The following is an 18,148-nucleotide window of genomic DNA, read 5'->3' on the forward strand; positions in this document are numbered from 1 at the left end:
AATTTATAAGTATTGCAAATAGTACCGAAGTAATAGTATTTACCCTTGAATTGACTGCTTTTGTACGATTGATCCTGTACTCAGTCACTGTTACATCATAGTGAATTATTCGTTAAAAAAGAAAATAATTTAACTTACAAGAGCTAATATGGACCAATGTCAGTACTTAATGTTACGTGTACATTTTCATTTTATTTTGACCTTAAGGAGACCCACTAAATATGCTGCTTCATAAATCATCACCCATAATATACTGTACAATCCATTATACAAGCAATAGCAATTCCAGCAGTTGCAGAAACTACATTGGATGATTTTTTTTTTTATTTTTTTTTTTTGGGGGGGGGGGATTAACATTCAAGCTACCACACATTTATAAAAGCATTTACATTTCAATTTCAATTAATTCTGCCAGATGCATGTCTTCCCGGGACATGGTCTAAAACAGGGACGGTGCAAGATATATGCTCCCCATGTCCACTGGGAACGTTCTCCGAAGACTACGGTTTAACCATCTGTAAGAGATGTCCAGCATCACAAACAACTCTCTCTGAAGGGTGTACCAATATCGATAGCTGTAAAGGTATGTAACGAAAAGCTTCAGAGTTTTCAAAGAAAGATGATTTCTCTTTTGACGAACTAACTTAGTACATACTATTTGAGGTCTTATTGAAAACGTTTTTTGCAAGATCAGCTAGATACCAAATTACAGCAAATTGTAAATCCTTCACTTTTGTGACCTGAAAAACTAGATGAACACAAAATAATCAAGCAGAAAGAGTGATTCAGTAGCACTTTGTGTTTTCAAAGTTCCTTCGGTCATTTGACTATTTATCATCCTAAATAATTTTGCGACATAAAACGTTCGTGTGTGTTTTTTTAATGTGCGTACATATTTGTATCTACCTTGGAGATTTACAGATAGTTTGACGTAATATCTAGCATACTAAAAGCAGTTATGAAGTGAAGTTGTTTCAGTAATAATAATTAATAAGAAAAACAATTAGGACATTTAGAAACTAATTCTAGATCCATTGTAAAATATTTTGGGCACCTATTTAAGTCCAACACATCAAGAAAGTGAGTAACATTATCGCTGGATTCATCTTCTCCAAGGAACGTGTCAATTTGAAAATATAGTTTAATGTTTTTGTCTGTCTAATGTGTGACCTAATCCTGGCACAGGTCCTGTGTATTTCAGAGTTTGACCTGGAATTTCCTGTATCTGATACAAATTCTACTGCATCTCTGATCTATAACCTGAGTGATCCTGTATCAAGTGTATACATTGGTACTTGGGTTCGCTGTCAGAATTGTGGGAATGCATCTCTTATGGAAATAGTATCAATGAAAGATGAAGAAATACTTTTGAAAGTACAGGTGGCAGATTTCCTAGGAGTTAACATAAAAGGGTATGACGTTTGAGTTCACTTTCCTTTAAATTTTAAAATGCATGTCAGGCAGAAAATATTCAATAGAAGCGTTCGTTGCAAACTGTAAATTTTTCTAAATCAAAATCAAGAAAAAAAACCCCGATACTTTTATGTGTGTTATAATTCCGAAATGGATTGTCGTATTGTAATAACTTTAATAGCAACGTCTATCCAGGCCTAGCGAGAGATATGTGCTCTCACTCTCATGGGTTGTGGCATCCAAAATCTTCATGTTCTCACGGGTTGTGGCATTCAAAATCTTCATGTTCTCATGGGTTGTGACATCCAAACTCTTTGTGTTCTCACGGTCCAATATTATGGATTATCTAGGTAAATACTATTGATATTGTCAGCAATACCGATGTTCTAATTTTCACGGGTACTCGGAGTAACTAATAACCAGACTGCCGATCTTTATGTTTTTATTCTCATTAGTTTCTTGGAAAGCAATATACGGACTACCAATATAATGGCACCAGGGGCCGTTGGAATCAATTATACAGGCTGCTGGTACAATAGTTCTTGTATTGGTAAATATCTGTAATGTCTACAATAGATATTTTGTTCGCATTCAGATACTCACATGAAAGCAACACAAGCTCCTCTTTGCTGGATGGAAAGTGGCACCATTTTCATTTGAACGTGACAACATACTCTTTATCATTGTGTTTGGATATTACTGCATGTTCGACCTTCACACACCGTCTGCCAGATAATTGGCTTCCAGCATCTATACAACTACATCTTGGTGGAAGTAATATAATTTCTCCTGCCACTACCTAATCTACACACGCACACACGCACAATCATACACACACACGCATATATATATATATATATATATATATATATATATATATATATATATATATATATATATATATATATATATTCACTCAGAAGTATGCACATATTCATGAAGAATATATTGGCATGAACGTTTCTCTTTTTTTCTCTGCTTACCTTCACATTTTCGTATCTTAGGATGATACCCAACAGAAAACATTATATATATTTAGCTTATATGAGCAATTTATATTTTGGTCTATTTTGACGAAAGATGTTTATACAATAACATTAATAGGATATAAAGACAGTTTTGATATGAAAAGCAAAAACTGTGGATTCATTCTTCTGAAAACAAAACTTGTCTGAAATTATTCCAAGCAAACGACAACAATTCAAATGTTTTCAGATTTATCTTTCTGTTTATCTCATTTAACTCTAGATTTTTCAGGAGGCATATCGCAGGTAAATGTTTGGAGCACTGACAACTATGCTGTAGCAGGCATGAAATGTATTAATACGCATCAAGCAGATCTACTTCCTTGGTATGAGTTTGCAAAGGCAAACTTGATAGGAACAATCTTGCAAATACCAAGCGAATGTGACGGTAGGTATTTAATTTATGATATTTGATAATCCCAAAAATATAGGTGAGATATATATATATATATATATATATATATATATATATATATATATATATATATATATATATATATATATATATATATAACGAAAACTGTCAACATGGCCTGAAATTGGTTTAAATTGCATGTACGAGAATCTTTCCATATATCATTCACTGTATGAGTTGAGTTTAACAAGAGGCATTTTTCATTAAAATTGTTAATATAAAGCTACACGTATATGAGGGAGAAGTACCTTAACAAAAGGGCCTCATATCTGCTACATATATTATACAAAAGTGACTCATTAATAATAACCACAGTGTATATATATAATATGAAACTTGGTCCGTGTCTTATGGTACCTTTCGCCTTGCCTACGCACCCCAAATCCCATTCACCCTCGATAAAGCACATACAACCAAGGATGTGGATATGTAATTTGTGCGTAACAGACACACTCGCCTGGCGAAATAGTCATTAACTCTTTTTTAAATACACTGATTCTCTCAAGAAATCTTGAGTACTGTGTACATAGATGAGAGCGAATTAGTGAGTGGCCATATGAGTGTCTCAACTACGCTTAAATGCCTATATTTGCGACTGTGTTAATCCCTTCTTGTCAATGTACGCTTAATGAAAAGCGTGTTGGGGTTGGTGCTTGCAGTCGATGCAATTATCGTAGTTCAATTTTCAGTATGGGAAGATTTGGCAGGAAGTAAACATTATATAGCCTGAATGACTACATCCTTTTCCCATGTGTAAATTTACTTCATTTTCTATAGCAGCCTCTCCTCTGTCTGCTACCTGCAAATACATACATACATACATACATACATACATACATACATACACACACACACACATACATACATACATACATAGATACATACATACATACATACATACATAAATACATACACATACACATACATACATACATACATATATACATACATACATACACACATACATACATAAATACATACATACATACATACATACATACATACACATACAGACATACATACATACATACATACATATTGTTATTTATAATTAGCTTGCATTGTTCGTTACCTTTTTATATTTTCATTCCATTATAAGTTATGGAAAATTGTCTGTTGCACTTGACCTTGCCCAAATTCAAGCTTATTTTCTTCTTGACCTGAATCATTTATTTAATTTTTATTCTGTACACAACTAAGACATATCAAATAGTTTCCAATGAGTATGGATTAACTATCAGGATTATTATCTTGGCCTAAGTCAAGAACATTGTTTTTACCACATTTTATATTCTAATTATAACAAAGACTGCATTTTGTAAACATTAAGATCTTTCTAGAAGGTTCATTTCCGTTAGGTAACAGTTCCTTTAGAACATGATAATTGTGACCTGAGGTCAAGTAGACTTGTTTTGCTAGAAATTATTCATTCGTTCTTTAAGATCTGCGCAGGATCAATTGTATTGTTGTGTCTAGTAGATCATTTTGGCAGGAATTCTATTTATTCAAATTATTTATTCACTGGAAATACAAAAGTGCTCCTCAAACATAACATTCTTTGAAACAGAGGCATTTATTTATAGTGAAATTTCAAAAAAGTATATATTCTTCAATTGTATTATTGCGATCCAACCAAAGACTGTTGGCACATCACGAGTACACGGGCCACCACAGGCAAATCAACACTTCCAAAGTTGGATTTAATTTGGATTTCCACTAACGTTTATTGAGACATTATCATTAGGACTTGTGTCTGTAATTCTAGGATTATTTGGGATTTGATTTGCAATACCGTAGGTTCCTTATTTTTTTAATTTTTCATTTATTGTTTGAGGGAAATAAATTATATATATATATATATATATATATATATATATATATATATATATATATATATATATATATATATATATATATATATATATATATGTGTGTGTGTGTGTGTGTGTGTGTGTGTGTGTGTGTCTTGCCTTTCCCAGAATGCTATGTTTATAGTTTCTATATCATTATATTTTGTTTACAAATGTCATTTTGACCTATCGCCGATAGTACTAATACTTTCGATATTGCACATAGATAACGACTCCTGCCTGGGTAGTCCATGTAAACATGGCGTCTGCACTGACACTTTGGGCGGTTACACGTGCTCCTGTGACCTCGGTTACATCGGAATTGATTGTGAATTCAACATTGATGATTGCACAGACAATGTATGTCAACATAACTCAGTTTGCATTGATGGCAATAATAACTACACATGTGCTTGCCTCGACCACTATACTGGAGATTTTTGTGAGACAGCCACAGGTCTGTTAATATTTGTCTTAAGTATTCGAATGAGCCCTAATCCAATTCTGTTTTTAAAGTCAAAATTTTGGCAAGGATTTTTCAGTTTGTCTAGACTATCTATGAATCTGTCTAAGTGGGTAGTTCCTGTCATTTGGTCATATCCTTAGTCATTTTTAGACTGCTGGATGTGTTTTGTTTTGATTTGTCATGGTATTGTGTTATCGCTCCAGGTATAATAGATTATCATGCTAGAGGTAAAATCATAGTTACCATATCTTAAACTTAACGTTTATTGAAATTGAATGTATTTACGCTTATTCATCATTTACATATACCTTGTTCTATTTTAAGTGCGACCTTCAATTATTGCAGAGATATTTGAATTAAGGATTTTGCATGTTTCCTTAACGACTGAATTATTAGAAATTTTCTCTCGGTGCTTATGATATTGTGTCTTACATGAGAGAATAGGGAACAAGTTGTCTGTTTTACATCAGGAAGCATTGATATGCTATCACCTAGAACATACATCACACGATTCAGACAGAGAAAATATCATAGTATGATAGCATTTCATGGATAATGCCGAGGGCCTTAAATAATATTAGCATTTATGTGTCACTGATACTCTGCAAAACATATGGTGTGTTATCCGACATTTGAAGCCAAACAATTAAGCAGGTCTTACATTCTTATAAGCAGTTTGTATTTTTTAATGTAACGAGACCCACTGTACCATTTGCATATGTAAAGTGTAAAAGATAATAATTCATTCTAAAGTTGAAAAACACACTAACATGAAAATATACAATTCGATTCATACTTTATCTGATTCTTAGCTGTCTATTTTGATAATATGCATATTATTAATTTTATCTAGTGGATGGTAAGTGGTCGGAGTGGGCATCTTGGTCAGATTGTTCCGTGACGTGCAATAACGGTACGCAGGTCAGATATAGATATTGTACAAACCCATCACCTGACAATGGAGGAGAGGAATGCCAAGGAGGGAACGCTGAAAGTTTTACTTGTGTTAAGCCTCTTTGCAAGGGTAAGATTAATGTATGCAGTGATGCAGGATAGGGAAATCCAACACGAGGATCATAAATCATCATTTTCCTCTCATACCTAAGCATTGAAAAATAGTGGGAAAAGGTTGACGGATAATCGGTGGGAACTTAGCCATGTAAACAGAGGGCGCTTTCTAATAGGTTTTAGTTCACCAGATAGAGCAATGCACGTAGTATAGTTTTCCCCAAAATCTGCCGAAGTGAATCCCTCAAAATGTTGTCTGTATATAATAACATTTGTATAAACATTTCAGATGTTAATTAAACCAGATACACAGTCATATTATCTAAAATGTCATTGTTTGCATTCATGTGTATAAGGAACATCCCTTGTAACATTCCCACATGGACAGGCTGTGTCATATACTGGGGAAAGTAAAAATTAATTAATATGGTCTAATTGCCCCTCCACAGAATTTGGTTATATTGAGTAAAGCAATATTTCTTAAACTTTTACGTGGATAACATTTCGTCAAAATATGCTGGAATATTTTTTTGTATATGAAAATTTATTCCTAAGTAATGCTGTCAAAGGAAATCACGGAAAGAAAAATTTATTTTGCCGATACGAAATGAATTCTGAGAAACTATCTTCCATTGATTGATAAGTATCTACTACTGGTGGTGTCTGGGAGGATTAATCGTAGTGTGTTGAGCGATTCAACAATGGGCCAGAGTTTCTGCATGATTTACCTACTTTTGGGGTGTTTGGGTGTATCTCAGCATAAAGGATATGCAATCAGCATTTTTTTTGTTGCTTACATCTTAGGAGGTAAATAAGCATTTATTTTTGTTTTCTTTCTTTTGGCCTTCTTTGTTGCCGCCGCTATCAGGTCCTTGTCATAGCCGCCGTTCATCAAATGTACCCACTCCTCAGAGTCACCTAGCCATAGCAAAGTTTACACCAGTCTCAAAGCAAGACGATACCGGCACATCTGGGCCCTGTGGTGACAAAAGTTCAAAATATACCAGCATTCGAAAGACACAGACACACTTTATAGTACAATAAAAAGCCAAAACTTAAACATTCATGGTCAAAACAAGACATGTAAAACAGATAGCGTAATTTATCTCATGTGTAAGATTTGCGGCTTTCAGTATCTCGGAGTAAACGAAACATTACACAAAAGGATAAATCTTGACAGATGGGATTGTATGGCAAAGACGTCGAAAAGAAGTCTAGTAGGAAAATAGCTTTCCTTCCATTGGATATACTTTAAATGATGTTAAAGTAACTTCAAACTGACCGCTCCGGTGGCCTAGTGGTTAGAGCGTCCGGCCTCGGATGTGGGAGGTTGCGGGAACGAACCCCGGCCGAGTATTACCAAAGACTTATAAAAGTTGTACTAACAGCTGCCTCGCTAGGCGCTCAGCATTAAAAGGTTAGTGTTAAAACTGGTCGCCCTGTTATCAAGATAATGTGACTGGGTGGGACATCATGCCACATGTCTGCGGCATGATGCCCCAGTGCTAAGCATCACTATAAACTGCCACACTGCAGACATCGTAGCGATATGACAGAAACATTGCTAAAACTACGCTAAAAATCAAAGTCTCAAACACACTCACACACAAACATACACACACATACGTACACAGAGAGTTACTGCAACTACCCACAACAGCAAGTAGAGTTCAGAAATAAGGAATGAAAAGTAATCTCACTGGATACGTCGCCAAAGAACGCAGAAACCAATAGACCTAATTTTATAAAAACACACATACATACACACACAAATATAAACGAATGAATTAAATTAACATATGTTTGAGCCCAGATTTCCAATAAAATGTTGGTTCGTTTAATTTGTTCTTTGTTCACTTTTTGTAGTTCTTTTTGGTATTAGTATTACTGTTGTCGCTCTTGGTAACAATGAGACAATAAATTATCCAGGATATAATTTACAGCTAAATCACTTTCTTTTTAGAAATAGATGGCGATCTTGCTTGTAAATGATTAGGTCAAAACCAGCTATGTTTACGTTTTGTTGTCGGGGTTCAAAGTAATCTGATTTAAAAATGATCCCCCTTGCCCTACGTTAAGGTCTGGCAGCTAATAACTAGTGGTCATGTTCTGGTGACCTATGTTATTTCCATAAACGCTAAGTTTATCAGCCAAGCAGATTAAGTTTTATATCTTCAAGTTTGGGAAACTGAGCAGTATGGCTCAAGAGCATTAATGTGTGCGCCGACCTCTTTGATTCACTTTCAGATTTCTAAAAGCTGCATTCCCATTGGCTAATTCAAGGGTCACCAAACCATGCCCCTAAGCGGTCGCTGTCAGATCTACTAGTAGGACAGTGGCGATCTGATTTTTATCAGATTGTATTTCAAAGTAAATTCCACAATTATGAAAAAATACCTCTATTTGATCCATAATTATGTAAGGTTGTACATTCAACGTTTTCTTTTGTTTTTATTCTTCGTCGTATTTGTGTCTGTTTTGTAATGTTGTTTTTCAAAAAGACTTAGTGCGATTTGACAGAGATTTGGCGTGATCAAATCTAGTTTTGCGCGGCTCTTTGCTAGCTTTCTTCTTTTCAAATTATGTTTGCAAATTCCTAGTGTACAATCCCCTGCTCGATAGAGAATCTAATAAGCGTATCGTTATATATATATATATATATATATATATATATATATATATATATATATATATATATATATATATATATATATATATATAATACTATCAGCATGTACTGTGCTTTCGCCACTCACTAATGGTGATCTGAACACGGCATGGGATGGTGAAACCGTAAGGATAAACCCACAGTGTCACGAGGATTATGACTTCGACATCGCACCACTAGAAGAATACATTTGCGGCCCTGATACGGACCATGAATGGAACTTTGAGAATGATGACAATCCTTACAAAACACTACCCAACTGTGTTTGTATGTAAACGTAGATATCCTTTTCCTTCATGCATACATATTTAGCACGTTGATGGTATCAACCCACAGATAACAATATAAACTGGTAATTTCATAATTTGCGAAACATTAAAAGGCAACCCTGAATTGCAAATATGCAATTAATTTAGACGTCCAATTTCATTTCTATACAAAATTAGACGCACAAGCAAAACGCTCATATTAAGAATATATAATAAAGAAACAGCCATTATAATACAGTACTAGTAATGGCAAATAAGAACAGATGGTCCAATCAGACATGTATACAATTTTCATTAAGGAATCTGAAACATTTTATTTCGGATAAGGACCATCAGTCCTTGTCCCAAATGAGTTTAATAGAACATAAATAAACAGCCAGATCTACGCAAAGGACATTGACTAGCTTAATTGATACAACAACTATAACAAGACTTTAAAGTCATTACACTGAATGATTCGGGACGAAACTATACGATGGGGTTGGGTGGGTAGGGGAGTAAACGTTCGCATTGTGTAATAGGAATTTTTGTTAATGTGTGAAATCTTAACGAAACACTTATTGTACGAAACAATAGTAACAGGGTTAACATAAAGTATTTACAGCGATTTGGTGCACTCGTATATAATTTCCATATTTAAACAATATCAGTTATTCAAGATTTAGCAATTAGGCGAAATCGAAATACTTTCTCCAATTAAATTAACTTTCTATAATAACAATTATTGAACAAACTCTCACATGTTAACGTTTAGTATGCACTTTTGTTTTTATTGTTAAAATAAGATGAACTCGTCTGAAACTTTTCAGTGAAATCTGTTGCTCAAAAGAACCAAATAAAGCAAAGTTACTCCTATGTAAACCTATCATGTTACGACCACGACATAGAGTTCCAGGCCAAACGTGCTGTGACGGAAATAGCTACAAGATATGTAAACAGCATTAAATGTGTCGAGGATGGTAAATGCACGCTGGAATCTTTGGATATCAATAACTGTGATGCTAAACAAAGAGAGAGAAGAGGGATAGAAACCTTGCAAGTTACTGTAGTTTTATCTTGCGATCCAAAAATGGGTGAGTAACTTATTTGTGAGGTGAGGAAGAAGAATATTCACCAGTGATGTAAAGAGAGACATATACAAATACAATCTTATGGATACTTCTCACCAATATTTACAGCACGAAAATAAAAATGCAGTAAAACTCCATTGCGAAAAGGCCTCGCCCGTTGATACTTTCGACAGCTGTCCTCTTCCGTGGCTAAAGCAGTTGCATACAAGTTTGTTTTATCTTCGACTGTTTAAGATTTTCGCCCTCTTTCTTCATTTGACCTGTTTCCTTTTAGCAGTTAACGTTAAGCTATTACTAAGAATTAAAGAGAAATATGTTCTGGTAAACGAGTAGCGCATTATATGCAAGCAATGTCTCTGCGAGAACTGAAGATACGGGCTCGCAGTTTACTTAATCTTTGGTCACCATTTAGTTATTTTGCCTTGACTTGAAGTTTAGAATACGACATATGATAAAAGCTTGCCTATAATTATTTATCGCTAATCCGGTCTATCGTCAAATAACGCACACCTTTATGTATATATGTCCATCTCTCCATAAACTGTTCGTTAATGTATGTCAGTTAAGCTGCTGTCTTCTCGCCCAATGCGTTTTGCGTAGGTGTGCCATTTCATCCTTTGAATGTTTGCATGTAGCATTTGTTTACATCACCAGGAAACTATTGTAGCAAAAGTAGTTTTTAAATTGATGTTACACACCATAGGGTACAAGTATACATAATATACAAAATTGAGAGCGGGGCGCCATATTGTGCTTCTAGTAAATATCTTGATATAAAGGAAAGACTAATTAAAGGACATTTCATCTCTGTATGACCCATGTTTTACCATAACTATAATGTTTTAAAAGTTTCTAATTTTTATTAATTCACTCCAGCTAGATACTTTATGTAGACAACAATACGCCAATCATATTTGTGATTATTGTCTTTGTTGTATAGTTCATTTAATAATGTCCAAGTTGCTGTGTACAGAAAGAGAAGAAGTAAATAAAATTTAAACTAGAGTGTGAATCGAACATAAGTAGAGGAGTTGATCATTTTAAATTATCCATTATAATTTTCATTCAGTTGGAGTTCAGTTTTGTGTAGAAGGTCTTCTCGGGACGGCGAAATACATTCAAACTTTGATGTGGACAAAAATGTTGGACTCGGTCGTATACAATAAAACCTACTTAGTTGATGTCAATTCAACCAGACTCACTGGGAGTTCAGATTGCAACGTTGGAGAAACTGCCGTGGAGTATTACTGTTGTGAGTACTCTGAAGAATTTACCGCTAGAGCTAATACCTTTCTTCTTCGGTAGTCAGTACAAGCGTAAAGGTAATTCAGAGGAGATCATGGTACTACCAGTCAATACGTAATATTAGGTTATAGTCGTACGGTTCAGTAAGTTAGCACTACAATACCATGAAGCATGTTTGAGGAGATTACTACCTTACGGTTCATTAAGCTTAAGATTACTACAGAACGATTCATTAATTAGAACAGATCACTTCCGTACGGTTCAGACAGATGGATTTACTGCAGCTCTATTCAGCAAGGTTGAGTAGATTACGGCCGTACGGCTGCATTTAGAAAACTCTATATTCAGAAAAATGTATGCATTATCAAGCATGGCATTTACAAATAATGAAATAACGACATTGTTTACCTCATGATTTTTATGCAATGGAGATGTTAATACTAATTATGAACAGAAATTTATATATCATCAAACCTTTGACCGATAGTTAAGATACAAGCATAATCCACTAAAAGGTTGGGCTTGTACAACGAATAAAATTATGTCCCAGACACAAAATAGATATCTACAACAGTAAATAAAGGAGAAATTTTAATTTTGGGCACGCAGTCATTTCTGGTTATGTTCTACCATATAAGTGATGCTTATATTGTCAATCTAACGCACACTCGTTTGAGGTGAGAAAAGATACAGACACCTAAAGTACAACAATCGACTACAAATTATTAACATGGGAGTAGATTTCCCCCACTGATAGTATGTGTTGGTAAAGAATTTATTTTGAGTGAGACATTGATTTGCATGGCCATTAGCCCATAGTCAAAATTCTGATTCATTCCATGACTGCTGGTGAACGCATTATATATATATATATATATATATATATATATATATATATATATATATATATATATATATATATATGTGTGTGTGTGTGTGTGTGTGTGTGTGCAAATCTCGTTAAAATTAATTGATAGCAGGCATGATAGAATTTAAGAAAATTTACCTTCTAAAAGAACAAGTGTCTTTTACCAAACATCTATATTAATAGACTGTTCCACATAGTTTGCTTAAAGAAGGCATTTCCACGAAACATATTAAAGATGTTTTTTGTCGTCTCCTTTTTATTCATTATAAGTGATAAGTAATGTAAGGACCGAAGAAAGTTCGAGATAATGTAATCTTGGTTGCAGTTCGAGATAATGTAATCTTGGTTGCAGTTCGAGATAATGTAATCTTGGTTGCAGTTCGAGATAATGTAATCTTGGTTGCAGTGAAATCATTAGAAAAGGCTGATGTCAAACGTCAACCTTCGTTGTTATAAGATCAATATTGTTATTACATTTGGACATTGTGGTGCATTTGCTTTCAAGTTTTAATATTGTTTTATTAAAGTAGTAACGTTTTACTACAAGTGATGTATATTGGAGCAAAATATACGAGCAATCGATAAAAAAAACCCTAATAAATAATACACAGTGAAGCGGTTTTCAGTGAAATAGTCTGTTAGACGATTGTGTAAATATTACATTGCCAAACATGTATTTAAACGTGTAAGTATAGTCTGCAAAAACTGTACACGACTTCGTTTGAATCAAAAGCAAATCGAAGAAACTAATATATTACTTCTTTCAACTACCTTTTCACTTAGTACCATGTGGTATCGGTACGTTTGAGAAGGACGGAATTTGTATGTTGTGCTCCCATGGTACATATCAAGACGATACCAAACAGACATCCTGCAAGCAATGTCCAGATGGCCGGACTACTAAGGGACTTGGCTCTGTAAACAGTACATTCTGTAGTGGTATGTTACAGTCACAAAACTAAATAGGTTGGTTTATTTAAGAATTGGCGGAAATAACTAGGTTTATACATCGAAGCTGTCAGTCCGTCAATTATTCATATGCTATATCAAACGAGTCAAAAATCTTTCCTCCATCCAGGAACATAACACGAAAGCATAATATTAACTGCATGTTGTAAAAGGATTTCAAAACCAGTTAGAACGCATGAAAGTTAATTTCAATACATATAAGATTATAGATGTGCGCACGACGGTAAATGATCCATTTAGATGCAGTCGTTATGTAGGGTACGGACATATTCATTGCACATAACGAATTGATCTCAACATTAAGTAAAAATGGTATAATCGATTAACTTAATCTGTAAACAAATAAAGAAATCGAAACTTAAAACTTTAACCGTTGAGGTGTTTACTGGTGAAACTAATTTTTAAGATGTCATAGTCATTCTAAAACATTTCCTGGAAAACTAGTCTAGTGCTTTACATTATTCTCGAATCTTAAAGCTTGTCCGTTAGATCTTCGTTATCTCGGTTTGGAAAAGAAAAATGACATTATCTTTTGTAACTTTGTACCGTAGTCGTTTTAATCCGAAATACTACTCTCCGCACATTCCTTGTACAAGAAATGTCGTTTGTATTAGATTTCTTTAATTATTATTTTACTGTTATGTTATTGTTGATGTTTTGGTATGTTTTTTTTTTTGTCCTGTTTGTTTCGAAGGCTCAAACGTTTGCCTTTCATCAGTATAATCTTCAGATAATACTGTCCTTTTGAATGATGCTGTATTTGAAAATTTGAGTTTTTAAAGTTCTTTGCTCCCTGTTGGCTAATATTCATTGAGAGTATGTTTAATAGTATTTTTTCTAATTAAAAATATCAAAATATTGTTTCATTGTGACACAAGTATGACTTTCCTATGCATAATGAGTTATAACTAGCAATATTTTCAACATTAGAATAATTGACATGTTCATTCACAAAATTAAAAACCTCTTTCAGTTGAGCTATCCAGGGCTGATTCAGGTATGTATGTAATTTTGCCTCTGCTTACGTTGTTAATAAAGTATAAGATATTTTTATTATGTATTCTTTGCACCCGCATATCTCTAATGCCTAGAAAGAAAGGTTTATTTTCAACTATCAGTAAAATGAATTTTATTTGATGTGCACGCCGCATAGCTCCTATCCTGCTATAGACGAGAAATCTCATCCCATTGTTGCATAAAAGAATAAAAATATACTATAAATATTAAACCACAAGGTGCATCTGTATTACATCTCGGACAAATAATTGATAAAGATGAATCTGTTTTTTTATTACTATACTTTAAAACAGGTCCAACTAACGTGTAACTAAAAGTGCTGATGTCTGATTGATTAAACTTAACCTACAGACCATACCGGTTTCACATTTATGTTTTAATGCGAGATTACATTAACCATTTTAAGAGATATACCAAATGCTATGCAAAGGAGGACTTTGATAGTGAAGAGATATAAATGATCATTAAATTGATATGTTTCGTTTGGTGGTTTGGTGTTTTTGGACTCAGTAACTGACTAATGTTCAGCATGATTAAGTATGGGACAATAAAATGACAAATCAATATATAACAATTTCGTTCTCTTTTCTGACATAACGTTACCAAGATAAGTGCGAGTGTACTTCGAATTATGCATTAGAAACACATTTATGTTGCATTTTTAATCACTTTTTTAATCTGATTTTTAAATACACTATATTGATATTAATATTGAAAAGTTCCTAACGTAAATTAGCAAATCAAGGAACGATTATACTATAGCAGAAACAAGTGGGATATATGACACAGTTAAAGCATGAATTACACAGAATATGGCGGATGTCTGTTTACTGCTGATATCCTTTATTAACAGTTTTTAAAAGATATTACATAATTACTATACCTTTTGTTCCCATGAAAAATATATATAAAAAATGGACTTCCCTATGTTATTGCAACTCCATAACATATGACAAGAGGTAAACGATGACCAGTTATGCGATATTCTTGTTATAAAACTCCATAACATATGACAAGAGGTAAACAATAACCAGTTATGCGATATTCTTGTTATAAAACTCCATAACATATGACAAGAGGTAAACAATAACCAGTTATGCGATATTCTTGTTATAAAACTTAATGATTTAGTGTCTTGGATCTGCCACAAAGTTAACGAATTATCCCTGAACACAAATGTGTGTGTTCGTGCAAGTGAATGAAGTTATGAAACTGAAGATAGAATGAAACCAGTTTAAGTAATAATATCCTTATTCATGTTACTTCTTCAGACAAAATATCTCTTTTGGCACTTTCAGGTTTCAATTATCTCATACTAGGACTGACACTAGGGTGCATTGCAATAGTGATAATGATTGCAATGGCAGTGGTATTTGGTTTTAAAATGTGAGTAATCATCTCTTCACAAAATTCATCTGAGGCTTTACAACCTTAAACAAGAGAAAGTGTTTGCTTGCTTTTTGTGTTCTTGTTTTTATTAATTTATAGCTTTTATCTTAGCTCCAACGTCGTTGCAGTACATTTCATTGTTATATAGTATTAGAAGAGATACATTTCAATAATTTATCCATGAGTGTATTAAATATATTCAAATCAAACCAATTCGTTAATGGTATATATATATATATATATATATATATATATATATATATATATATATATATGTGTGTGTGTGTGTGTGTGTGTGTGTGTGTGTGTGAGAGAGAGAGAGAGAGAGAGAGAGAGAGTGATAAGGTCATATGAAGGAATAACTGAACGCCATATATAAATGACGATAAGGAATAAGGGATTTGCAATAAAGGTCCATCGCCAATGAAAACCTTGATGGTCTGTAGTGGCCAAACTGTTTCATGAGTCACTAATCATAAGATCGTATTTTTCAGAGCGGGGAAACCATGTTTAAAGAACAAGGTCAGACCAAACCTTGGGCCTAAGAAAGTCAGGTAGAGAATTTACAAACTTCTCCATTACACCATTTTTTTACTCAGTGAGTTATTTTCAAAGTATTAAGACCACCAGTATCGGCTTGCAGAGATGCGATACCATACCTGTCAATCAAGACAATTAAACATCTAACTGAACAATGAGCTTATTAAAAGTATTTTCACCTCGATAGCAAGATAGAAAACGACACATACCAGATAACCCTTTCATTATACTTAATACACTGTGTCGTAGCCTTAGCCATATTTTCACACGCAACAATTGGGAGAGAATTTGGTATAGTAATATAATATCGACCTCAGTAAGGTCTCCTAATGTGTCCTTTTAATAAATTATGTGCATTTGCCAGAAACAGAGATGTTAGGGATTTTCTCTTGACGTTCAGATTCATTACAACGATCAAAGTTAACTTTTATCTTGTCACACAGTCGTGCACAATTTATGGTGACCAGTTCATCGTAAGTGTGAGATTAAGGACTTCTGTCAAAGACATCGCAAATGACAAACACTTTACTTTTGAAAGAGTCACATGGTTGAATTAGAGTTCAAGTTCAGAATGCTATAATATCCTAACGTTCATGATGTTTCTTGAAGGAAATTAGATTATATATATATATATATATATATATATATATATATATATATATATACTAGGCGCATTAACAAAGATCAGATTCGTGTTGTTTTTGTTTCAGTGGCCCAGAATTCAAGGAATATCCCGCCCTATACGATAAAGGTTCGAAATCCTTACCCGTTGTCGCATGAACAGTTTGAACGAGGACAGTCAAAGTTGATGAGGCTTCAGAATAGTTCTCAAACTGTTGTTTAATTCCAAAATTATTCAAGTATTTTCCTGTACTTTAAAAACAATCAGCTCTCTGGATGTTGAAATTGTATTGATCACTATGCATTATAATGACAATTCTTGCCTGACAAGACGTATTTATCACAACAAAAAGTCTTATCCGAAAGACGTATCTTTTCCTATAAAGAAACCATGCACACAAATGTTTTCAGTATTCACAGATATTTTAGTACTTACAATGTTATCTCTCCCCATATCAAAGGTAATTGAAAACAAGATTTATGTCGTTCTACAAACATGAGAAATTAGAATCTTGGATTTCATTCTTTCTTCTAATGTGCTATTTATTTATATATATTGGTCAAAGCAAATAAATCTGTGACATTATAGTACTATGCCTGATTCAGAAGTGTCCAGTATATTGATTTTTATTTAAGTTCCTTGTTAGGCTGAATAATTCAAATTTGAGTATTCCTTTAATAGATGCCTATGTGATTTTATACTTTAGGGATCTTTACATTCTTGTGAGGATTTACATACAATAAAGAACTAACGAATAGAACACGGAGTTGCATAAATTCTGTCTATCTCTTTTATCATATTTAATTTTATATATGTGTCAACGATTACTATTAGTTGATACTAGTCTCACAATTACCAGATTTATTCATGTAGCTATTATGCCTTTGAATAGTTTATAGTTAATGGAAAAGCCAGCTTGCTCAGCAAAACATGTGAGTTTGCTTCAGCCATAAGAGTAAGAGAGGCACACTTTAAGCAGAATACAAAAACCAAATATGCCCTTTGAACGAAGAATAATGATATCTCCAAAGACCCATTTATCCCCTACAAACAAGCTATATAATTGGCGCTTAACAATGACGTTCCACGATCTATAGATAGCATGCCGGCACGATTGGAACAATTGAACCGCATGAAATATATCGAATAAACACTTTTGCATAGCATGGCATATCTGTCTTTAGTTCATTAGAAATATGACCTTAAACAGAACGCGTTGACAATCAAGAAAGGTGACTCAAACAAAGTCAACATATATAGTCAAGTATTCCAAAATTTAACATGTAAAAGTACGGATGGTGTTTAATTCGTCAG

General features: G+C 33.7%; 1 protein-coding gene across 4 annotated transcripts in view; it reads left to right on the forward strand.

Moving 5' to 3' along the window:
* The window catches only part of LOC149778498 (uncharacterized), a 41,318-nt gene extending 23,724 nt beyond the window's left edge, over positions 1-17,594 (forward strand). For all 4 annotated transcript variants that reach the window (XM_089939363.1, XM_089939366.1, XM_089939364.1 and 1 more), the window contains 14 exons: positions 416-583; positions 1,202-1,412; positions 2,009-2,187; positions 2,662-2,826; positions 4,930-5,160; positions 6,023-6,193; positions 8,909-9,112; positions 9,924-10,187; positions 11,254-11,436; positions 13,081-13,236; positions 14,240-14,263; positions 15,582-15,669; positions 16,167-16,226; positions 16,923-17,594. In XM_089939363.1, coding sequence (XP_089795489.1) covers positions 416-583; positions 1,202-1,412; positions 2,009-2,187; positions 2,662-2,826; positions 4,930-5,160; positions 6,023-6,193; positions 8,909-9,112; positions 9,924-10,187; positions 11,254-11,436; positions 13,081-13,236; positions 14,240-14,263; positions 15,582-15,669; positions 16,167-16,226; positions 16,923-16,992 — 2,174 coding nt within the window. In that variant the 3' untranslated portion in view covers positions 16,993-17,594. The remainder of the gene's footprint in view (positions 1-415; positions 584-1,201; positions 1,413-2,008; positions 2,188-2,661; positions 2,827-4,929; positions 5,161-6,022; positions 6,194-8,908; positions 9,113-9,923; positions 10,188-11,253; positions 11,437-13,080; positions 13,237-14,239; positions 14,264-15,581; positions 15,670-16,166; positions 16,227-16,922) is intronic.
* The last annotated feature ends 554 nt before the right edge of the window (positions 17,595-18,148 follow it).

This window comes from Sinohyriopsis cumingii, chromosome 17, assembly GCF_028554795.1.
Source record: "Sinohyriopsis cumingii isolate HCF-2022 chromosome 17, ASM2855479v2, whole genome shotgun sequence".
In the NCBI taxonomy this organism is placed as follows: Eukaryota; Metazoa; Mollusca; class Bivalvia; order Unionida; family Unionidae; genus Sinohyriopsis; species Sinohyriopsis cumingii.